The 19,302-nt window shown below is 38.9% G+C and overlaps 1 protein-coding gene across 1 annotated transcript in view; it reads left to right on the top strand.

The window, feature by feature from the left end:
• LOC103263561 (pre-B-cell leukemia transcription factor 1) overlaps positions 1-19,302 on the top strand; it is a 57,541-nt gene that overhangs the window by 18,153 nt on the left and 20,086 nt on the right. Inside the window, exons 4-6 of the mRNA XM_008061237.1 lie at positions 2,888-3,047; positions 10,858-10,970; positions 12,325-12,414. Coding sequence (XP_008059428.1) covers positions 2,888-3,047; positions 10,858-10,970; positions 12,325-12,414 — 363 coding nt within the window. The remainder of the gene's footprint in view (positions 1-2,887; positions 3,048-10,857; positions 10,971-12,324; positions 12,415-19,302) is intronic.

The following is a 19,302-nucleotide window of genomic DNA, read 5'->3' as shown; positions in this document are numbered from 1 at the left end:
ATGACCCAAAACAAAAATACTCATACACTAAAATCCATCTGAAATCCACCTCAAGAGTCCTTCTATACTAGTGTTACTTGAAATATGATATGCAGAAGGCAGCATCCATCACCTGGGAGCTTGCTAGAGGATCTTGTGGCAGCAGCTCTCCTTGGACACGTTCTTTCACCAAATCAAAATCTTCGATGGTAGTGTCTAGAAATCGGTTTTAACAAGCTGTCCGTGAACGGTTTTCTTTCTTTCTTTTTTTCTTTCTTCTTTCCTTCCTTCCTTCCTCTTTCTTTCTTTCTTTTTTCTTTCTCTTTCTTTCTTTCTTTCATTTCTTTCTCGCTTTCTTTCAGAAGCACTGTTCTACACACTTTATCTGAGCACCCTTCCATGTTCACAGCTACAAATATACTTCCATTCATATATCCAGGTGGGACTTCGCTATGGCTCTGCCCATATGTTCTTCAAAATAACATGCATAAGGATGTGAACAACAGATATTGGGGACTCTTAAAGGGGGGAGGGAAGGAAGAGGGTAAGTGTTGAAAAGTCACCCATTGGGTACCAAGGCCACTACCTGGGTGATGAGCGCAATAGAAGCCCAAACCCTACCAATAGGCAATAGAACTACGCAACAAACCTGCACAGGTACTTTTGAATCTAAATGCATATATATATAAAGTAACTTGAGTCAAAATTCACAAGAAAACAAGCGATGCGCAAATAAACTTTATTGAAATATGAAATAAAATTAACACACTCAAAATGTGAATCATACTCTTCTTATAAAACCTGTTTTTTGTGTATTTTATGTCACATACTCTGTCATGTATACATCCTTAGGGACTAACACATATTAGGCCCCTAGTTCATGAATATTGACTAATTAGCTAATAAATGACAACGGTGACTGTATACATTGTCCAGGGCATATGATATTGCCTAGTGCACAATTCAGGAAATGCTTGAAGGAACCTAGCATCTTCCTAGGTCTTCTCATTTAGAAGAGGATTATTCCCACGGCATCTTCCCTCTTCACCCTCTTTTGTCTCACTTTTTTGACATATGTCTGATTTAATTGGACCTCAGATATTTCCTTTCTTCTCAAAAGCCCTCCCATACTACATCCATCTTTTTCTTCTTTCTTCCAGGTCATGCAGTTACCTGAGAAAAATCTCTTTACCTGTTTCCCTCTCTTCCTATTCTGCTTGTTCATTTGTTTATGTATCTATGTATGTATTTTTTAGTCAAGATCTCACTCTGTCACCCAGGCTAGAGTGCAGGGGCACAATCATGGCTCACTGCAGCTGCGACCTCCTGAGCTCAGGCAATCCTTCCGCCTCAGCCTCCCAAGTAGATTGAACTACAAGCTACTGCCTCCACGCCTGGCTAATTTTTTGATTCTTTTGTAGAGATGAGGTCTTGCTATGTTGCTTAGACTGCTCTTGAACTCCTGGACTCAAGCAGTCCTCTCGCCTCAGCCTCCCAAAGTGTTGAAATTACAGGCATGCGACACTGTGCCCGGCCTCCCTATTCCACTTATTAATCACAACCATAATTGTGAATGATGCGTATGAATAATGAAAGTTCTATCAAGGAAAACATGAATTTTAAAGTGAAATCAGAGATATAGTGATCTTAAAATGTACCCAGAAGTGCTGCTCTTCTTTCTCCTATTAACTATTTTTTTTAAATACACAAGCATTTACAATAAATAAAGCATTTTCTTATCGATTTTTTTCTTTTTTGTTTACTAATGCTGCAATGGTACAGTTTGATTTTTATAACAAAGGTTTGACATTTCTGCTACAATATAAGCTGCATAGGACTTTGAAGGCTAGACTTATGAGATGTTTTGACTTTGTTAACACATTTAAAAAATAAGTATAGTTTTGCAAGAATGTTCTTTATATGCCATTGTTGGGAATTAAATATGAATTATATGTAAACTGTGGTACATATGTGTTCAACTCCCCCTTCCCTCACCAAATTTATAATTTATTTTGTAATTATATAAAAACCACAACATTTCAGTTCAGAATTACATCTGAAATAGAATATGGAATATAAAACTTTCCTCCCCAAGGCAGAATTATGGGGGTAAAACTCAAATTTAACTGTGTCTCCACTTGTGTCTGGCAGAGGTCTTGGTATAAAGGGAGCAGAGGCCAAATCAAGCCAAGACAGCTGCTGTGAACCACATGATGGAAATAAATTAACAAACGAGTAAATTAGGTTTATTGTGTTTACTGGCTTTAACATGTAAAGACTGGAATTCAGAGGAATAATCAATTGTATGTTTTGGTTTTTCTATATGTAGATAATATTAAGCTTTACACAAAATACTCAGTGAAAGCTATTGGACTGAATTATATTGATCATAAGGTCCATAGTAAAATGCAGTTAAGAATCTAAGTCCTTATTAAAGTTATTTAACTCCTGAAAATTTGAAATTGAAAGCACCTATATGTTGATATAGATTTTCTATGGATGTTTCGACATCTGTGCATTTTAATTACACAAAGCCAACTTTAGCATTGACAAATGCTAAAGAGGCATTTCTCCAGAAATGTTAGGTATACTTTAGTGTCATAACTGAAGAGGTAAGCAGATTTAAAATGCTTGCTCTAAATTTAAAGGGTCCTAGCTTAAATGAGCAGATCCTCTATAGGAAAATGTTTATCAGTGTTTTTGCTAAATTTTAGTTATAATAAGCAAGAGAATCTCATTTTATGTAGTTGCTCTGCTTGAAACTCTTACTTCAGATCTTTTTATTGATGTTGCCAAGTTCTAAACTAGATAAGACCAATGCACCTGCCTCTCCATCCTTTGATTAGCTCTATTTTTCTTTTGTAGTGTTTCTAAAGGATGAAATGTTAAATTTTTCTTCTTCTTGTAGGTATCAAACTGGTTTGGAAATAAGCGAATCCGGTACAAGAAGAACATAGGTAAATTTCAAGAGGAAGCCAATATTTATGCTGCCAAAACAGCTGTCACTGCTACCAATGTGTCAGCCCATGGAAGCCAAGCTAACTCACCCTCAACTCCCAACTCAGCTGGTTAGTTTTTTCCTTTGATTTGGGAAGACCCTTCTCCATTTTTATACTTGCTTTTCCTACATTGGGATTTTATTTTAATTCTTTAGGCTTCTGATTGGTTGATTTATGTATTTAATTATCCTTTTGGTTGTTGATGCCACTTTGGGTTTCTCCTGTCATTTCCAAACAGCAATGCGTTATACTGTTTGCAAGATGAGGTTGTCTAAAGGTTTGCATTAATGTGTCTATTTAAGCTAAGACAGAAGTAAATTGGTTGGTTTTGATGAGACCTAAATTCTCCTTTAACTAAGTTAGACTTAGAACTTAGAGATAGTCTGATAGAATTCTGTCATTTGTTCTGTTTCATATAAAGGTTTTACCCTTGTGTATTTTGCTGTTCCTACTACATAATGCCTGGGCCACCTATTCACATGCATTCTATGCAGGAATATTTACTCTTATAGCAAATATCATTAGAATGTTTTGGCAGGCAAAGCCAGGCTACAGTTATTTTTATATATTGTTTATAATTGTTACCCTCTATTGTTTTATTTTGTTGGGCTTTTTATGTAAACTGCAGTGGAAATGGCCAGTCATTAAATTATTCAGATTCTAAAGTTCCTGTTATAAGTATCAGTCATGCTATGTTCTAGGTTTTATTTTAGTGAATATGTACTATTTCACTAATTTCAGAGTTTAGACTAAAAGAATATATTTTGAGTGTGTCTCATGCCATCAGTTTTGAATTTCCACATGTAAAAAACATAGTTAATAATGCATAATATATAACCTTTGTGTTTGTATGCTATGGAAGGCATGTTGGTACTTTTTGATAAAGGAAAAACAAATATTTTCTCATTAAATAAGTTTGGTATCAAATTATAATACTTCCCTATAATGAACCAGCTGTGTTGATTTTGACTGGAGTGCACATCTAAGAAAATTGATGGCTCCAACTTTAAAGGGTTACATATTTAAATATGTTTGGTTACAATATGATTTCAAATCTAATTTCTAACAGTTTTTAGAGTTTGTGGTGCCTTTGACCCTAAAGCTTGTTTGTCCATTGAAATAAGTTCTCTTGTGGTGGCTTGTCATTGGAGATGTAGAGCTCCACACACTGACATCTTCCATGAGCTTCTGGATGCATTAATTTGTTATCATAAGGTTCTTCAAGTCTCTGGTCTATACTATCATGGCCTTCGTGGATTTAAGTGGAACCATGAATGAAGAGTGACTTGGGTTTTTTTAAGCATGGATTTGGTAAGACAATGTAGAATTCAATCCAATTTTACTTTTCCCAGCACTATAGATTTATGATGAGGAACATATTTGCTTTTTGAAGTTTTTTTGTCTTCTTCTTCCCCCATCATGGTGTGGTTGACAAAGGATCAAGGCTAACAGGCTCAATAACCACAGAATTTCCCTCTCCTCCATCTGGTCAGTTAGTAAGCATTTCAGACCCAACAATACAAGCTGAATTGTACTTTTAGGCAGACATTTTCACTTGTTTCTTTGTAAGAAGTACAATTCTGTCAGCATTAGCAAAAACGCACTCAACACTCCTGCAAAGGTTATCATAATGCAAAACAGATATCAAAATGACTTTTTCCTGTCCCTGATATATCTGCATCGCAGATGGCTTAACATGATTTATGACTAGTTCTTAGAAGGACCCTGTGGACTCTCTTCATTACTAAATCTATTTATTCTCTGCTAAAGCGCTTAAAAAGAGAAAAGTAAGCATTTTAACCCCCTACTCTGTGTTTAAGAATTACGTTGGCTCTCATGGAATGTCAGTCTATGATTACAGTTTTCCAAATAATTTTTCTGGTGGCTTAAACTTCACGTGACTATTCTGAGCACAAAGTAAATTATTATGGAAAATTTGAGCTAAGCCTTCCAGTTGTGCCTAAGTTATTGGAAATAATATGTGGAGGAACCCCTTTGTAGTGCTTTCTCTAAAGTAGAGACAAAATAGTATTGTACATGTGCAATAGCATGGAATTATAAATGATAAATGTTTTAACAGAAGACGCTATAAATGGACTTTCCTATATTTTCTTCTACTCTCAATCAAACTAAATTACATAAAGTGAAAACTTTAAAATGTTCAAACTTTTCACAGGGTATTTATTATGTTGTGTGCTGACTTTTCAATAATCTCAAAGGATAAATGATAATTGAAATAACAAGTTTTAAATAAGAGGTTACTATATGAAAGTATATTTTGGCAGAGTTTGGAGTCTAGAGTTTAGGAACCCGGGAATTTTTTATATCCTCAATATTGAAGCAGAAGTTTTATTTTGTTTTGTTTTGTTTTGTTTTCCCCCAGAGCTTTACGAAATATACATACTCGTTTCTACTGCAAGGAAGATACTTTGCAAGTAAATCTTCCTCCCTCTAGAGGCTTCTGTATGGAGAGCAGCGCTTCAGTATCTTTACTTAGGCCACTTCTAAGTATTCCTATTTGTTGATAGATGCCTTGTCCCCTGTTCCCTTAAGCATAAGTTATAAAAATCATTAAGGACCCTGAGGGCTAGCAAACATTCAGAGACATTCAGCATGCTTCATGGTTTACATCAGCAGAGCTGGGCAAAATGGATGAAGCAAAGAGGAACTAAGTTTTGAAAAAAGAAAGTAAAAATGAGGACCAGTTGAAACAATAGTTAAAGCCCTGTATTCATAATTCTTCTGAGTGACCTAGAATGATAAAGTCTCAATTTTCTATTTGATTATATTGTAGAAGCAAGAATAAAACTTCAGAAAAATGGGGCCGATCCTAAAAGTTTGGACAATCTTCTGAAGAACATTTTAACAATCCAAGAAGAATCCAAGAAATTGACTTGTGTGTTATAGATGTTTAATGTGGCGTAGTGTCAGCATTGATATTTTATCAGGTTCTGTGACTAGCTAAGAGGTCACAGGGTTATTGAGGTTCGGGACCCCCAGATTTGAATTCTTTTGCTTTGCTGTATATGTCAAGGACAAGAGCAAATTTAGCTATAAAATTTCTTCCTCTTGTCCTGTTTTAGTCAATGGCAAACCCTTAGCATATAATCTTATGATACTGCTAATAGAAGATTTGGCGTTTTGTGGATTGGTGGAAGGTTATCATATCAAGACCCTGAACCCTCGTTTCCTGCAATAAGTTTTTCTTTTTCTTTCTTTCTTTTCTTTTCTTTTTGAGAAAGCAGGATTTATTGAGGATGGAAAAGCTCCCACAGTGGGAGGGAACCCGAAGGGATTGCCCGGGAAGTGAAGTTTTTCTATAGTACACACTACTGGGGAGGAGTTCATTCATCCAGAGAGGTTGACTGATATTTTAGCAAATCTACAGCAACCCTTATAATTTTGTTTTTTTAAATCCAGGGAAAAAAATTATCCTATTGATGTTTTCTCTCATATTCTTTCTTTCTGTGTTTCTCCTCTTTATTTTTAAGTGGAAAATGAAAACATTTTCTCCTGGAATCAGAGCTCTAGAACCTTGACATGCATACCCATTGAAGGATTTTGTTGAACCAGAAAGCCTTTTACTCTTTTGCTTTGTCCCAAGAAGAAAGTAAAAGTGAATTTTGGAATTCAGAAGGGAAAATGGAGATGCAAGAATGAGACATAATTAAGCTTACGTTCAAAAGAGGAGGTCGAGCCTTTGAGCCACCAAATGGAATGAGAGTCGAAGCTAATGAGGCTGACCACATACCGTCTCTGAAGCCTTGATTTCTGAACTACAGAAATTGGGGCAATTTACTTCATAAAATGCTGTGAGAAATACTGAGCTAATACTTTTCAATGCTTTGAGTTCCTTAAGAGGAAAAAGTAAATTCATTCTTGATCTAGGTCATTGGTTCTCAACTAGGGATGGATTTGTACCCCATGGGGACATTTGGCAATATCTGGGGACATTTTTGGTTGTCACAATTTTGGAAGGCGGGTGCTTCTATTGAATAGAAGCCAGGGATGTGGGTGACCATTCTGCAAAACCCCACAACAAAGATGATTTATTCAACCCAAAATGTCAAACAGTACTAGGTTGAAAAACTCTGCTCTAGGTTTAGATTTTATCATTATTTTGTCTTTTGGATTATAAAGTTATTGATTTTTTTCTTTTTGTTTTCTTGTGTTTTCTTGAACAAATTTAAGTCTCCTGAAAAGTCTTTAGAATAGAAATGCAATTTTCAGGAAATTGTGTTATGAAAATGGATGTTAACACATTACCACATTATGATGTTTGACTAAGCAAATGCACTAGAATCATAAGTCACCCGTTATTTCTTCTCTGTCTAGTTGATCACAAACTTAGCACTGTACATGCCACAAAAGTTTGGGTGGCAATTTAAATGAGCTTCTTGCCTCCCTTCCCAAGCCAACCTTTTAGCTGACAAGCATATCTTAAAATGTGCTTCCTGCCAATTGCTGATTACTTCTGAAGGACCTTCCCAACAATCCAAATAATCCTGTTTTAGCTCTTTGAAAATGTCACAGCATCTCCAAGAGAGTCCATTCACTGTTTGTCTATGGTCCATGTACTTCTGAGGAGGTTATTGCTCCATGATAAGTTCTTTCCAACTTCTGATGTTGGGTAAAGAACATGATCTTCACTCATAGTTTAGATTTTGTTGTGGATGTCTGTCTGCTTCATTGTGTGTTAGTGACACCTGGTTTCTTCCCTCAGCACAATCACTGCTTCTAGATACTTATCAGACAGTCAGAAGCCATATAGTGTTATACATGGGTGTACAGAGATAATAAAATGCTGAAATAGCACAGCCAAGAGCACAAGGGACTGTTTCTGCAATTACTGCTCTGATACAAATGCACTTGTACATGAAGTACATTTATATGCGCATATTTATCTGTGTACATTAGGCAGCCAGACATATTTACAATTTATCTATGTACATATATTTTTTAAATCATGTGTGTCAATTGCAGTGTGTATCTTGTAAATGGCACATTCCATGCCTTCATGGTCTATGGATGCCATGTTACAGGGCATCATGTAGCCCTTTGGGAGTTTCTTCCATTTCTAAGTTTGTGTGCTAATTTCCAAAAATCATCAGCCAGGCATATAGTGCACACATTTATAACATGATATTTGATTGGGAGAGAAGTAAAATACCTGGACTTCAAACTGAATACTCTCGGGGGGAAAAAAAAAGCAGATAACATACGTGGGGGACCTCAAATAACAATATTTATTAAAATGGTGTATTTATTCTTACATGTTTAAACTTCAGTTACCTTCAATGTACTCTTTGTTTGATGCAATACACCTATTGAGATACTTTTTCCCCTTCTCAACAATTTTCGAATTCGTCAATTTTGATGCCTTTCAGTGCCTCTGCCATTTTTTGTTTCACCTCTTCCACACTGGCAAAATGTTTCCCTTTAAGGACTGTTTTCTTCCCGGAAAACAAAAAAAGTTGCTTAGGATAAGACTGAGTCAATAGGGAGGGTGGGACATGGGAGTCAAGCCATTTTGGGTCAAAAATTGCTGATCACTCAGCACAGTGTGAGCTGGTGTACTTGTAAATAATCAATCATCAAATGGGCAAACACATTGAAAGAATCTTCCCCCTCAAAATTCACTGAAGCTGAACGCAGCCCCTCACAACAACACTAACTGGTACACTGATGCCAGTGGTTTCCTAGAACACGTACCTAGCAGGGGAAGCCTCTATGACAAGGGGCTTGCTCCCCCCAAAATAATTCCAGTTTTTTGGGTTCCCCTTCATATAAACAATTATAATTTGGATTCCTGGAACTGACTTTTCTTAGTTCTGATGATGTCTAAATGTGAACATGTAACACATTGCAAAATTACTTTTACTATTTAGGCTATTTCTCTGTGGTTACAAAAAAGATTTGAGAGAGATGTAACTAGTGTATAGAGGCCTGGGTTTTATATATCTACATAGGAGAATGTGATCTGGGTTACAAATTGCTTCATCCATACGTTCAGGAAGACATTTTCAAAGATGTGTCCCACATTGATAGAAGGCTTCATCCCTTTGACTGGGTGTGAGCCACACCTGATCAGACCTTATGCCTGTTCTGCTATGACCCAACTCTTCCAATTCCTTTCAGATAAGCTAAACAGAGCAATGTAGGTCAGATAAGACATGTTGCAGAGCTATGGGGATGGCACAGTCCTTTGGTTGATGCCTGAGTCCTCCTCCAGTACTGGGAGGAAGATTTCCTTTTTCATGTAAAAGAGAGAATAAGAAGGGAGTTAGGTGGAGGATCAGTTGATGTAGCAAAATAGCTAGGTTTTTTTGTTTGTTTGTTTGTTTTGCGTTTGGATGAACATCACACAGAACAAAGAAAAATGGAGTTTTTTTGCTGTTTTTTTAATGTGGTGTTGTCCCCAAGTTTATAAATTATATGATTCCTCTAAATGGCTCTTGCCTTTGAAGTATGAAGTTACTGTGGATAGTATAGATAGATCCAATGGATAATTGATAGATAGATGAGAGAGAGAGAGAGAGAGAGAGAGAGAGAGAGATGGATGGATGGTAGATGATAGAGCATCATGTCAGAATTTAGAATTCATCACTTGTTAGGTGGTCCTTTTATGGGGAGGACAAAAAGCCTTCTCTTCTACTTAGCTTCACTTGAGGCAGGAAAGCCTTTAGGAGAAGTCAGATCCCTACCTTGGGAGAAAAGAACAGTGTCAGAGCTGAGGCATGAATCACTGTTGGGCGATTCCACACTGATGATGGCTGTCTCAGAATATGAGGGCAAGAGCACAATTGGAGCAATATAGGGTTGGAGATAATAAAGTGCAACTGACCTGGGTCCCTAAGATCTCTCCTTTTCCAGGCTAACGTCATGTTTTAACCAAACCTTGCACGTTGAGCTTTCTTTCTTAATGCGCTGAGCTGCACGATGACTTCAGAATAATATTAAGCTTTTGTAAGCTCTTATATTTAGGTTGAGGGTTGACTAGGTTTAACTACAGTGAAACCAGGGAAACCTGGGTGGTGCCAGGATAGGCCTAAGGGCTGACTCTCTGGATGATGCCTCTATCTCTTGAGGCCCACTTTATTATTATTACTATTATTGTTGTTGTTGTTATTATTAACAGCACTTCATATTTTATGCATGTTTGCGAATTCCTGGTCCATTTATTTTGCTCGTCTTCTTCTATGCTATCAGGTGGCAGGGAAGAGCAGACCACTCCCACATACTCTTGCAGTCATCAAGGTTTCCTGGGCTATTTGCCACCCAGCAAGGACCTTCACCTTCTTTCTGGAAATTAAGAATATCAGTAGACCCATATCCTAGAGCCAGCCCTAGTGTGTGACATTGCTTCCTGCGCTTCCTCCTAGGTGCCACACTCGCTCCCAGGTGTGTGGGAAAGTAGACAGGTTTTGCAATATCATGTTTAGAATCCAGCTGGATAGCTTATGTGCTCCATCATGGTGGCAGAATTACCACTGATTAACCCATAGTCCCTATCTTGTGGTCCTCTGGCCAACCCTAGAATTCTAGAGGCATAGAAGAGAGATCTTAGGTCTGGAGACTGCAATCCAAATGGAGTCAGTTGAGAGAATAAATGTTCCCTTTCTCAGCTTGAAGTTGCTAAAGGGACACATCCTGTTGGTGACTTGTAGGAAGGTGTGATCTCACATCCCATAAACAATATGCACCCTTTACCGCTTGCTCTGTTCTTCATGCTACTAACCAGACTCTGTGGATGTTATTTTTTATTTTAGTTTTTATTTGGGGGGTTGCTTTGCATGTCATTCTTCCTCTTGGCTGTTTAGATGCGGGGGTTGAGCCTTTTCCTTTCTGTGATTCAGGTGCCTCACTCTTTCCTTTCCAGGTTCTTCCAGTTCTTTTAACATGTCAAACTCTGGAGATTTGTTCATGAGCGTGCAGTCACTCAATGGGGATTCTTACCAAGGGGCCCAGGTTGGAGCCAACGTGCAATCACAGGTAGGGACCCAGCCAATATGCCGCCAGGTGAATGCATTAGAGTCCAAGAGCCCTCAGTCGTATTGGCACTTCCTGCTTCTGTCCAGAGAAAGAGAGAGATTAGAAAGAGAGAAAAGAGATCAGAACCAAAACCTTACCAACAACCAAATCAAAACAAAACAAAGACAACCATTGTCATGGGGAATCTTGTCCACACTTTGTGAATGCATTTGGCTCTGGCTTGTCAGTCACACCAGGAAGGCAGGAAAGGAGCAGTGAGCACAGGGTGAGGTGACCCAGGCACGGCAGGCAAGTGTATCCAGCATATTCTTCATTCACCAAAGGGAAAGAGCAGAGGAGCTAAGAAGGCCATTGTCTCCACTTCCAGGTTTCCCTCTCATTTGTTGGTTTCCCACGCTCAATATTTGCCAAATAAAGAGGTAATTAATGAATAGGCAAATGCATTACAATGTCATGTTTTCATATGAAACTTTAAAAACACCCAACCAGGTTGACTGAACTCATCTTCTTAGTCAGCCATGAAGTCAAGAACTTGGGATTCTGGTGATGTGTGTACAGAAAAAATCAAGTCATGTAGTATCAAAGCTCAGGGCCCTGAGTCAGCAGCTTGCCTTCACAGTACCTCAGGAGGCCATACTACCATCTCAGGGTGAAATGTGATGTGAGAGGGTAAAGCAGTGTGCTCTGGGTTAGGATGACTAGGGAAGTTCTGAGCCATGTCAATCCTATTTCCCACCCCGCATGTGGGACAAGAAGTCTTACATACCTGGAACGGACCAACTGGTCAGTGATGCAACCCCTGGCTCAGGAAACATTGCTGAAAGCAAGTTTGAGGTGAGGTGGTCAGACTTTGGTCAAGTGACTAAGCTGACCGTCCTTTAAGTTCTCAAAACAACAGGGTCTTAGTCACATGCTACTTTCTCTGTGAGATGGCTACCCAAATCTCTTCTCAAGAGAACCTTCGCTTTTATAAGATACCCAGCAAAGGAGAAGCTATCTATAAGATCTATAGAAAAGAAAAACAGAAGCGACCATTCCTTCACTTTCTCTATGCCAGGCCCCTCCGTCATCCCAACCCCTACCTCTCATGCAGCATTGGTGCCTTCACTTCAATGTCAGGAATCCCAGTTTGCGTTTACCATTTAACTACCTTGCTACTGAACTCAAAGCTGATCATGGATTTGACCTGTCGTGGAGGTCTAGCCGCCTCCTAATGGATGCTTTCCCAGGAAGACTGTCTTCAGTATGATTGCATTAATATGATACGTCCCGATGGCGGCCTGTTTGATGATGATGTGCCTTCCTTTCCCTGCATGTCTCTGACTAAATTCCTCTCTGTTATTCGTCTGTTTAGGTGGATACCCTTCGCCATGTTATCAGCCAGACAGGAGGATACAGTGACGGACTCGCAGCCAGTCAGATGTACAGTCCGCAGGGCATCAGTGTAAGAAAACAAAGCTCCCCCCACCCTTTGTTTTTATTCTTTCACTACCAATTATTTCAAAGCCATAGGGCCCAGAATGCCACTTAGTAGGACTTGTCTTAGCTTTACGGTCACCTAGTTTCTTGTTTCTGTATCGGTCATGCCATCGGCAGCATTCTACCCACAAAAAAAGTGGTGATTGGGCAGGCTTCATGCAGGCAGCTGGCGTCTAGGGCTGTCAGACGCAATCAGTGTTTGCATGGCACCTGCGGCCACATGCGTTCAGCTAGAGGAGCTGCTAAACAGGTGACACCTAGTACAACAGCAGTAGGAAATGTCACCACAAACTGGGGCCTGGGAACCTAGGGAAGAAAACCAGTAGCCAAAATCCATTGCATCCAGGTCTGGGGTATGGAAAAAAAAAACAAAAACCTATCTTTTCCCAATCTGTCTATGGGCGATTAAAAAAAAATTAACACAGAGGCTGGGTATCTTGAAAGGACAAGGAGGGGCACAGACCATCTTCTACTTGTTCTTGGGTGCGCTGGCGGCTCCTGACTAGCATGAAAATTCATAGCGACAAGCTATGTCGCACAGAGTGAAATCGATCAGACAGACACAAGGAGAACCGAGTGTAGATTTGGGACAGCAATCCAACTTGATTTCTCAGATCAATCGTCTGCTATCTCAGCAGCGGTGACAGCAAGCTGGGACAAGAGGGCAGCCTGGAAAAGAAGGCTGTTTTTTAGATCGGGGTGATTCCTGGACTTCTGGAGGTCACAAGAAACTCCTGTAGAACTGTTGGCCCTGAAGAAAATGATGGTTGGTTGGTGGTGATCATTTTTCATTGTTTCTTCCTATTGTTATGATGGAAGGAAATTAGGGATGGAAGGAAAGAAAAGTAGGCGTGTAATATAATCTTAGTCTTTACTAATGGAGGTATAATATCTGCAATGAAGGAGGTGATGACCCTTCATCTCTACATTTATCAAGTCATACATGATTCTGGCCAAGTGGGTGAAGAATCAAGAGAATACCAACTATTCCTAAGATCAGATGAGGAATCGTTGAAATTATTAGGAGTTCTAACTTCATAAAGGAGAAGATTCTAATGATATATGATAGTTATAGACATGCCATCATCTGAGAGAGACTGGATTCATCAAGAATGAGCTGAAGGAGTAGGATAAGACCACTGAGTAGAGGATTCAGAGAAACAGATTTCACATTCACACTTGATGGGCCTTTCTCACCATCATAGGCCTCCAACAAAGGGACTGACTGCCTTTAGACATCAAGAATTCCCCATCATTGGATAGTTAAAACATGATTTGGAAGGATGTTGTAGGAGGGAGTTAAGCTCCAGATCAACTGGAATTGTCTTGTGTCTTTTAATGTCACTTATACTAGGGATTCTTTATTTTTTACCTTCTTCATGCAGAATCCTCACTGAATGTATATAATATTTGTCGAGTTCTTCTCTGGAAGGGAAACAGGGAAGTCAAAGTTAACCCTGTTAAATATACTCGAAGCAATCATGTCATTTTCTAGGAAGGATTTTTAGAACAGAGGAACTCTTCCCATTCTTGTGCTTATGTTAACAACACTAATTATTACTGCTGTATTAATGGTCAACTTGCTGGGCAGTCTGCTTTAAAAAAAAATGCAGAAACCATCATGGGAAAGTGTATTCTCAAAATGGATACCAAATGAATGAAGGTGCTTTGGTCTGTCTGTGTGTGCAGGTTTAAGCACACATGCATTTATATCTTCTGAATCTTTTTGAAATGGAAGAGAAATTTTTCCAGAGAAGACCTTGCTCTGTGCGTAAGTGGAAGAGAGGAATATGCGGAAAGTAGAGGAGTTTGGAGATAAGAATATGGACATACTCAAAAAGGGGACTGAAGAAAGTCCACGTGATTGGGCAGGAAATGGGGCTGAAACTTCTGCTATTTGGCATCTTTCTTTCCTAATTGGGTAGCACAGATGACAGCAGCAGACTCGGGGGGGGGGGGGTCAGCACTGACCCCTCTGACATCATCTGATGGGCTGGGAATAATTTCTGAAATAGTGTAACCAAACATATGCAGACAATTATGTCTGATTACATAAGCCCACCACAAAAACTGTGCTTGAAAATGCCACTTGAAAGAGCCTCTCATTTTGCATTAATTTTTTTTCCATGAACTGTGATTATTTTATTTCTGGGTCTTTAATATGCAGGGTAAATGAATCAAAGACCGATTATATGTTCTTTTCATATCAGTTTTAAATTGTGTCAACTGCAGGAGGCTAAGCTTATTCTGGTAGTGAGGCTTATTTTTGGATGGTGGTATTAGATGGAGAGACGTGTATATTTAGAGTGGGACTACAACCACCAGGAAGAGAGAGAGAGAGAGAAGACAAAAAGAGACAAGGACAGAAATGAAAGGTTTGAGCCAAGACATAAAATAAACAGTTCCTAAACCCAAAGCTGCAATGGAATTCCCAGCTGGGCTCTGGATAGTGTTTCATCTGGTGGAAGACATTTTCCGGGCAGCCTTTATCTGCATCTCTGGCTGGGTTTCCACAGCACCCATATCTTATCCAAGCAGTGTCTATTTTAAGTCCTATAAAGTTCAGACCACTTTCCTTTAACTGACCATTTAGCAATAGGATTTCAAGATGCAATGGTAGGAGTGCTATAAAGGGAGTTGGGTGATGCCAGTCCTTGTAACTCATGTACCTATGGGCAAATATGAACTCTCTCATCTATTAAATGGAGCCGGTCATTCTTACCTTTCATACTTCAAGGACTACTTAAGGGAAAATGAGAAAATAAGAAGGAAACAGCTTGGCAAAGTATAAATTATTCCACATGAATGCAGTCTGAAATTTTATAAGTGATAACTTTCTAATTTGACCCTTTTTCTCCTCTTATATGAGCAGTTTTCTCAGTAGGTAGTTCCTAATGAGGATAGGTTAGGACACAGACGTCACTTTTTTTCTTTTCTGATGGAAAGGTATTCTTTTGAGATGGATATAGTGTTATGTAAAGCCTAAAGACCCCTTTCCTTGGCCACCGTGAGAGTTAAATTATACCTCCATAAGTACTTTGTGTTCTCATATGACAGCAGCGATACTTACTAGGTTTAGAGCGGCTCTGAGTAATGGAGGGAGTTTATTCCACTTCTCTGTCAATCAGACATACTTATAGATCACTTAGCTATCACAGGCTTTCCATTCTCTCCACCACCACCCTAGTCCTAGAAATAGTTCATTAACTAGACTATCGCCATAACTTCTGAATCACTGTTGCTATCTTTAGTTGCTCCACTCTCCTGCACACATTCCCCTGAATTTTGCCATTTCTTGCTCAGAAATCTGTCACCTACTGAAGAAGGGTCACATCTCTAGTGTAGCATTCAGGATCTTCTACATTTGACCCCAACCTCAAATGTCACTTTCCTTGGTATCTTTCTTCTTCTTAGCCTTTCTTCCCCCTACCTCTCTCTCTCTCTCTCTCTCTCTCTTTCTCTCTGTCTCTCTGTCTCTGTCTCTCCCCTTGCATTATACATGTGTGCACTGAACATACTTAATTGTCTCCGTGTCTTTCACTCCCACCTGTGTGTATGGTCCTAACATGCATGTACTAGTTGTTCAAGACATGCTTGTTGAATGAATAAATCAGGTAGGAGAAAAAAAAGATACTACTAAATTAAAAATGCATTTTAATGACCAGTAGCCATTAATGTGTTAGCTACAAAATATCTGGTAATAATTATTTCTTTATTAGAGATGGAGTCTCACTCTGTAACCCAGGCTGGAGCACAGTAGTTCAGTCATATCTCACTGCAGGGCCTTGAACTCCTGGATTCTAACAATCCTTCTGTCTCAGCCTCCCAGGAAGCTATGACTATAGGCACACACCACCATACCTGGTTAATTTTTGTATTTTATTTTATTTTTGTAGAGATGAGATCTTACTATGTTGTCCAGGCTAATCTCAAACTCGTGGGTTTAAGCGATCCTCCCACCTCAGCCTCCCAAAGTGCTGGGATTGCAGGCGTGAGCCCCCAGGCCTGGCCAGAATTCGTATTTTAAATGCTTCACCTATCCACAAATACATTGTCTTTAAAATCCAAAAATGTTCTTAAGTCTTTCATTTTGTCCACATTTTCAGTGCAGATTCTTTGAGGATAAGATACAAATGAGCATAAAATATATGAAGTTATATAGTGAAGATATTGCTGATAGAATTATCCTCAGCAGTAGGATGACTCCTATTATTAATTCCTATAATTCCTTTCTGTCCTCCTATCCTAAAGAATCTCTGTGAAAGCATCCGTGCTGGTGGAATAGCTGTCCCACCATGTAGCAGTCAAACATTGTTTCTAATGGGACTTGCATTACCCTCCCTCCTGGGTGTGGTACTGGAACCTGGAGGAAGGCAGAAGCAACTTCAAGTTGGGAAACTTGGATCCCTTTGTGGCCTTTCTTTTAAGAGGTCTCTTCACCTCTCTGTTGTTATTTTAGCTGTAAAATTTACCAGGTACGCAAACTCAATCATATCTCACTGCAGGGTCTCTTTTAGCCTCATTAGTTGTAGAATTCTAAAATTATGATCTCTCATTCTTACTGTTAGCTCAAGAGACACTAGACCAAATTGGAGACCACCTCCCTTCCCCCCCAAAAAACAACTCTTCCATTAGAGTTAGTATCTTCCATTCTTCCTAGCCCACCTACTGGTTTCCCTCAGGTTGTATCTTGAAGCCTTAATGGGAAAGCGGAGGCGTTCTCTTTACATGAACTTTTCCCTTTGAATTCAAAGATATTTGTGACAGCAGAAGGCATTATTCTTTAGGGTAAAATGATTTCATTTTCGTTGTTTTAAAACGTGAGTTAAGGGAATGAATTCACTCCAGGCAGTCTGTAATGTAAATAGATACCCCGATAGATTTGTCTTACTCAAAAGTTTTGGTGAAAAGGGAAATAAATTGTTAGTGTTACCTCTGTAAGGGCAATATGTCATTAACATTAATTTATGACAAAATCTCATGGGTCTTGCTCTATGATTATTATAGTTGTGGAAAAATAGAGATGAAGCTTTTGTCTTTGTAAACCATAATGTAGGTGTTTTTGTTTTTCTTTTCTCCTATGTTAGGCGAGGGAAGGAAGAACATTTACCAAGCAAATAAATCAAATATAAATCATTAGGACAAAAATAGCTTCCTATTTAAGTGAACACATTTCAGACATGTGGATATCACAGGGGTTACTTAGTAACATTTGGCCACATGCCATAATTTTAATTTTTGCTTTACTTCTGAGAGACCTCCTTCCACTTAAAGTATATATTAATAAGATGTTGTCACATATGGAATTGTACGACTGGGAAGTGAGGGTGATAATTAAAATTTATATGCAGATCTTTAAAAGCTCATTTTAATTATACAAGGTTTTCATTGTTCTGTTTTACCAAGCTGAATTTGAATTTCGAAGGGATGAAAACATACTCAGATGTGCTCCTCAGTGGATGTCTTTGAATGTCTTCTGGTGCTGTGGCCTGGCCACTAGTGCTAAGGCTGACCATTAGTGTACAGGCCCAGGCCTGAGGGGTCATGGAACTGAGGAGAATGGAGGGGTCTGAACATGGTAGATGAGACGTTGGAGGGTTTGGAGGCAACCGGAATAGAGTAGTTACCTGCCTTCAGGAAGCTGACAGCCTAACTTTTCTTCATGACAGAACTAAAGGGAAACAGAGTAAATCCCTTTGCTTTTTATATGACAAGACTTTTAAGCCTAATACCGTATCAACTCAACATCTGAGACCAGGAAAGGATTTTATCTCAGCCCACAATAGTTTAAGAAGCAAAAAAAAAAAAAAAAAGCCAAAAAACCCCCCAATATTGTAGTACCATATTTAATCCAACTTTCTTCCCTAGCTGCCAAGTGAAAAAGGTACAGAAATCAAATAAGATCAAGTCATTCAGTGACTTCTTCATGCATACATTCATAACATAGCATTTTTTACCTTGAGGAGCAAAGTTACATCATGTTACAACTGGGTCAGGTTAGAGACACCCCCCATACCTGAGATGATGCCAAACCATGATGCCAATGAGAACATATTTTCCCTTTCAGTCTCATTTACCCTGTCTGGAATTGAATTGCCTGTTCTTGGAAGACTAGAACAAGGGAACTGACTAACTCTGTAGTCTAGGAGAGAATTTAAAATTAAATTATCTAGCAGAAGAGAGGAAGGAATTCAGGACCAACCAGCAACAGTGTGAGAAAGGCACAACTCCCACCAAGTAGATTTACCATGACTTAGTAATTAATAATTAGCAACCTTTTGTGGAAGTGCCTTATCTCTTTGTAGAATTAGTGACGAGTTATATTGATCTTAAGCCCAGTGATATGATCACAGCCATCATCATATTCATACTCTGTGTGTGTGTTCCACTTCTGCCTGTGTGACTATGAACAAGTTGATTTCCCTTTTAGGACTCAGATTCCTGAACTGCAAGGGTAATTTAGCTGGATTTTGTCTAAAGCATCTTCATGTGTCATATTATACTCATAAACAATGATTGCTTTTCCATTCCCAAGAAAATGAAAGAAGAGAGGAATTAACTTCAAAGCCATAAATAAAAGAGAAAACGTTGTCCTTTGGAAAAATTCTGATCTGTGAGGTGACAATGTGTACCATGCTCTTTTCATTGGACTTTGTGTTTGACCTCGTCCTGTCCAGCTGGGCCCACATTTGCCCTGCCACCATGATGTCCTCAGGCAATGGGTTGGTTTTTCCAGACTTGAGTTGGTCCTACCCTCTGCTCTATGAAGAAAAATTACAGCCTCAAAAAGGCTGTTTGTTCTGATGGTTGCTCTTGAAAGTAGTATGGCCCCTCCAAAATTAGTAAATATTAA

The sequence above is a fragment of the Carlito syrichta genome, unplaced genomic scaffold (genome assembly GCF_000164805.1).
Source record: "Carlito syrichta isolate Samal-C Ts95f unplaced genomic scaffold, Tarsius_syrichta-2.0.1 Scaffold305158, whole genome shotgun sequence".
Classification (NCBI taxonomy): domain Eukaryota; kingdom Metazoa; phylum Chordata; class Mammalia; order Primates; family Tarsiidae; genus Carlito; species Carlito syrichta.
This window is presented reverse-complemented; position numbering and strand designations above follow the sequence as displayed.